Source organism: Alosa pseudoharengus, unplaced genomic scaffold, assembly GCF_046254945.1.
Source record: "Alosa pseudoharengus isolate Yale_2024_CS ecotype anadromous, Long Island Sound unplaced genomic scaffold, YU_APseudo_1.1 YU_APseudo_1.1_scf_21, whole genome shotgun sequence".
Taxonomy (NCBI): domain Eukaryota; kingdom Metazoa; phylum Chordata; class Actinopteri; order Clupeiformes; family Clupeidae; genus Alosa; species Alosa pseudoharengus.
The window spans coordinates 1,716,175-1,721,174 of record NW_027468674.1 but is presented as its reverse complement, the minus strand read 5'-3'; the positions used below and the strand labels follow the sequence as shown (position 1 = coordinate 1,721,174).

The 5,000-nt window shown below is 43.5% G+C and overlaps 1 protein-coding gene across 1 annotated transcript in view; it reads right to left on the bottom strand.

The window, feature by feature from the left end:
• Window positions 1–3,641, bottom strand: part of atp2a1 (ATPase sarcoplasmic/endoplasmic reticulum Ca2+ transporting 1) — a 40,319-nt gene extending 36,678 nt beyond the window's left edge. The window contains exons 1-3 of the mRNA XM_076297623.1: window positions 3,554–3,641; window positions 3,322–3,453; window positions 2,763–2,780 (exon numbers count right to left, since the gene is read on the bottom strand). Of these exons, the coding sequence (XP_076153738.1) occupies window positions 2,763–2,780; window positions 3,322–3,439 (136 nt within the window). The 5' untranslated portion in view covers window positions 3,440–3,453; window positions 3,554–3,641. The remainder of the gene's footprint in view (window positions 1–2,762; window positions 2,781–3,321; window positions 3,454–3,553) is intronic.
• Between the last annotated feature and the right edge of the window lie 1,359 nt (window positions 3,642–5,000).

The following is a 5,000-nucleotide window of genomic DNA, read 5'->3' as shown; positions in this document are numbered from 1 at the left end:
TCTCAGCGGAAAAATATTGACAAAGATGGAGGAGTTTTTTACTGCCTATGGCGAAAATCTTAATGTGATTAAAAACTTTCTTGACGAATATTGGTACTTGTATCAACAAGGATTGGGGTTTATACATCACACGAACTTAGTCAGGGCCAATACACTATCAAATAGACCACTGTAAATGTTAGTTTAAACACTCAAACTTTTCAGGTAGGCTAGCACTAGCCGACAGGCTAACCTTTAGCATTTCCGACATTGTATGTCATTACATAATGCAGCTAACATTAGCCTACATGCTGCAACACAGGTATGAATATTATGTTTTAGTGAGTGTCCAAAGGGGTGAAAGATTCATATTAATCATTAACCTAGGAATACTTCGTGCATTTAATGAACATTTTGTGTAATAATTCACGGCAAATTAATAAACTGAATATGGTGGTCCAAGAGCAGACCATGCATCAGCCCGACTGAGCAGTGATGACAGCATAGGATGAGTCAGGTAATGTTACGAAGCACTGCCGTTAACGTTAACCGCTTTCACACACACGATATAAAATACATGATGATAAATATAAAATTCAATATCAAAACACTATTATTTACACGATTACTCCTGAAATAACTGCTATTAACTGCACAATCACTATAAATATCACTGTTTGGAGGAAAGGGTTCGCTGCTGTCGCCGGTTGGAAATGAACGATTCCGCGATGGTTCGTAGTTCCTTCGCTCGGAAATGAAAATATGTACACAGTCTTGTACCTTTGACTTTTTTTGGATTTTCTCTTCGTTTTTTCACTCGAAATGATATGTTGTATGCTTATGAGTTATGCCGTAGCTGGTTAGCCTAAGACATGCTGTAAAACTCTTTAGATACGGATTTTTCCAAACGTCAATGGGACAAATGAATGGGAATCTTACATCCGGCACCTAACCGCGTTTTGGCTGTGGGCGGGACTGTGCAGCTCTATTTAACACACTGGCAGACAAATCTGCTTGTTTTCAGAATGAGACGTCAAACTCTTCTTAAATTAAGTCAAATTATTTGACGAGAAAGCGCTAGGTAAGTGTCTTTATGCTGAAAACAATATTAACTAGACTTTTTGATCTTGATATAAGATTAATAACACTTGGTTAGATTTTATTAGATGCAGTTTTTGCATTGTATAATATGTTCTCAGAATAGGGATATTACAAAGATCCTTTTGAACTGTCAGTCAACACGCAAGCCAATTACACTGTCTAATTCAGTGGTAGGCCCGCCCCACCTGGTTACTGTTGCTATGTCCGATTTTACCTCACGTTAACTGCACTGATCAGAATGTCGGCTACTTGTAAAGTTCTCTACATGCAGGAAGAGTTCAGCAGATCATAAACATTGGTGAAGTTCTCTACATGCAGGAAGAGTTCAGCAGATCATAAACATTGGTGAAGTTCTCTACATGCAGGAAGAGTTCAGCAGATCATAAACATTGGTGAGCAATGTAATCCAAAGTTCTCTACATGCAGGAAGAGTTCAGCAGATCATAAACATTGGTGAGCAATGTAATCCAAAGTTCTCTACATGCAGGAAGAGTTCAGCAGATCATAAACATTGGTGAGCAATGTAATCCAAAGTTTTCTACATGCAGGAAGAGTCCAGCAGATCATAAACATTGGTTAGCAATGTCATCCAAAGTTTGCTAATTCTTCATTAGTTGGGCTACCAATAGCTTGGAAGATATTCAGCCAAACGTTAACATTAGAACACACCAAATTTGTAGCCAAATTACAAATGTCTGAAAGCCTATCATGAACCTAATGATAAGATTTTAAAATAAATAAATAAATATACGATATGCCTTCTTTTTTGGCAATGGCATGTCAAGTAGGACAAAATAGGCTACAATGCGACATGTGAAAGAGAACCCAGGGTGATTTGTGTTCACAATGCACAGATAATGCGAACCGCGCAACGGACTTCAAAGTCTCCCGAGGTGGTCTCAGTTCGGTTGGTGTGAGAGCGTTAGCGTAGCGTTAGCGTCTGAGTGGTCTCAGTTCTGTTGGTGTTAGAGCGTTAGCGTAGCGTTAGCATCGCGTTAGCGTCTGAGTGGTCTCAGTTCGGTTGGTGTTAGAGCGTTAGCGTAGCGTTAGCGTCTGAGTTCGGTTGGTGTTAGAGCGTTAGCGTTGCGTTAGCGTCTCAGTTCGGTTGGTGTTAGAGCGTTAGCGTTGCGTTAGCGTCTGAGTTCGGTTGGTGTTAGAGCGTTAGCGTTGCGTTAGCGTCTGAGTTCGGTTGGTGTTAGAGCGTTAGCGTCATGAGTTCGGTTGGCGTGTTCACATATGCCGCAAAAATGCTGAGTCATCGTCATCATTTATAGTGTGTGTGTGTGTGTGTGTCCAGGTCCTCTAACTGCTTGACCACCAGCTCCCAGATTGTCTTACCTAAACATACAGCTTATGAATGTGTGTGTGTGAGTGTGTGTGTACTGTGTGTGTGAGTGTGTGTGTACTGTGTGTGTGTGTGTGTGTCCACTAGAGTCGTCTGCAGGCAGCTGCTGTTGTTGTTGCCTCTCTGAATGGAGGTGCTAAATCTGAGGCATTCAGGCCCACAGATCTCAGACATGAGGACAAGATGTGCTGACCTGTATGTGTGTGTGTGTGTGTGTGTGTCTTGTGTGTGTGTGTGTGTGTGTATGTGTTGTGTGTGTGTGTGTGTGTGTGTCTTGTGTGTGTGTGTGTGTTGTGTGTGTGTGAGATGTACGGAGGAGACACAATGTCAGACTTACCCTCCTCAGCAGGCAGCTCTGTGATTGGCCGAGCCCGAGTTCCGAGTGATGGAATCAGTGGAGGAGTGGAAAAGAGGAAGACAAAGAGAGAGAGCTGAATTAACATCATCCTGCTCACACACACACACACACATACATACACACACACAACACACACACACAGTCATATACAGGAAATACAGTTATACGTGTATAAACTGTTGAAGTCCGACAATAACTGCTCTCGGTCTGAGAAAAACACATTCACACTGCACTCGTTTAGTCATCCCCCTCTCTGCTCCATCTTTCTATTCTCAATCCGTCTCTCACACACACTCTGTTTCTCCCAGACAGCTGATACTTTAGCAGCTAACAGGGCTGTACACATCTCACACACACACAGCTAACAGGGCTGTACACATCTCACACACACACAGCTAACAGGGCTGTACACATCTCACACACACACAGCTAACAGGGCTCTCCCATCTATGTTCTCATCACACACACACACACACACACACACACACACACAGCTCACTGCACCCCCTCCTCTAAAGTTCTCTGTGCATCATCTCACCGTTGTAGCCGAACTTCTCCAGGTTGCGCTTCACCTGTTCAGGTGAGAGACCTGTGTCCTCGTTCACGTCGAAGTAAGACAGGCACTCCGCCACCTCCGCTATGTGTGAGTTCTCCATCTCACACACACACACTGCACCACACACACACACACACACACACACAATCAGTGACTGCCTTAGTGGTTCACAGAAAGAGTGAAAAGTTCAAGTAAATCACTAAAAGCACATCACCAGTCTTCAGAAGGCTTGACTAGTAGTGGCTCCTCTCTCTCTCTCTCTCTCTATCCCTCTCTCTCTCTATCCCTCTCTCTCTCTCTCTCTCTCCACTGGACTGACAGACAGAGCGATGTGCCAGTCATGGGCACTGAGTTTTATACTAGCGCTCCACACACACACCACACACACACCACACACACACACCACACACACACCACACAGACACACACACACACCACACAGACACACACACACACCACAGACACACACCGTTGGCCGAATACAGCTCCTTGATTGGCCCCAAAGGTGTGTAGTGTGGGGTGCAGCTGTAGAGAATGTGTGTGTGTGTGTGTGTGTGTTTGACTGTATGTGTGTGTGTGTGTGTGAGGCGAGGGGGGTAGCTGTAGACAGAAGTGACCCTGTGAGGCTTAAGACAGGCTGCTTTTGGAACAGCCAGAGTTAGAGGATCCTGTGTGAGTGTGTGTGTGTGTGTGTGGGGGGGGGGGTCACTGACAGCAACACAATGGACTAGGAGTGTGTGTGTGTGTTCGAGAAAAAGATAGAGAGCATACTAAGAGTGTGTGTGTGTGTGTGTGTGTGTGTTAAAGATAGAGAGTATACTAAGGTGTGTGTGTGTGTGTGTGTTTGCACATGCATATGTGTTTGAATGTGTGTGTGTGTGTGTGTGTTAAAGATAGAGAGCATACTTAGAGTGTGTGTGTGTGTTTATGTTAAAGATAGAGAGTATACTAAGAGGTGTGTGTGTGTGTGTGTGTGTTAAAGATAGAGAGTATACTAAGAGGTGTGTGGGTGTGTGTGTTAAAGATAGAGAGTATACTAAAAGGTGTGTGTGTGTGTGTGTGTGTGTGTGTGTGTGTGTGTTAAAGATAGAGAGCATACTAAGAGTGTGTGTGTGTGTGTTTGTGTTATAGAGAGCATACTAAGAGTGTATGTGTGTGTGTGTGTGTTATAGAGAGCATACTAAGAGTGTGTGTGTGTGTGTGTTATAGAGAGCATACTAAGAGTAGGTGTGTGTGTGTGTTATAGAGAGCATACTAAGAGTGTGTGTGTGTGTGTGTTATAGAGAGCATACTAAGAGTGTGTGTGTGTGTGTTATAGAGAGCATACTAAGAGTTGTTTTGGATCCCATTTCATAATATAAAACTAAATGTTGACCACGCCTTTCCTGTAAAGACCACACCCTTTGTGAGATGACCACGCCCCTTAGGCTGATGACCCTGATCTGTACAGAAAGATGCACCAATCAGTGTTGCCGTTATATACACCAATCAGTGTTGCCAATTATATACACCAATCAGTGTTGCCAATTATATACACCAATCAGTGTTGCTGCTATACACTATCACCAATCAGTGTTGCCGTTATATACACCAATCAGTGTTGCCGCTTATATACACCAATCAGTGTTGCCGCTTATATACACCAATCAGTGTTGCTGCTA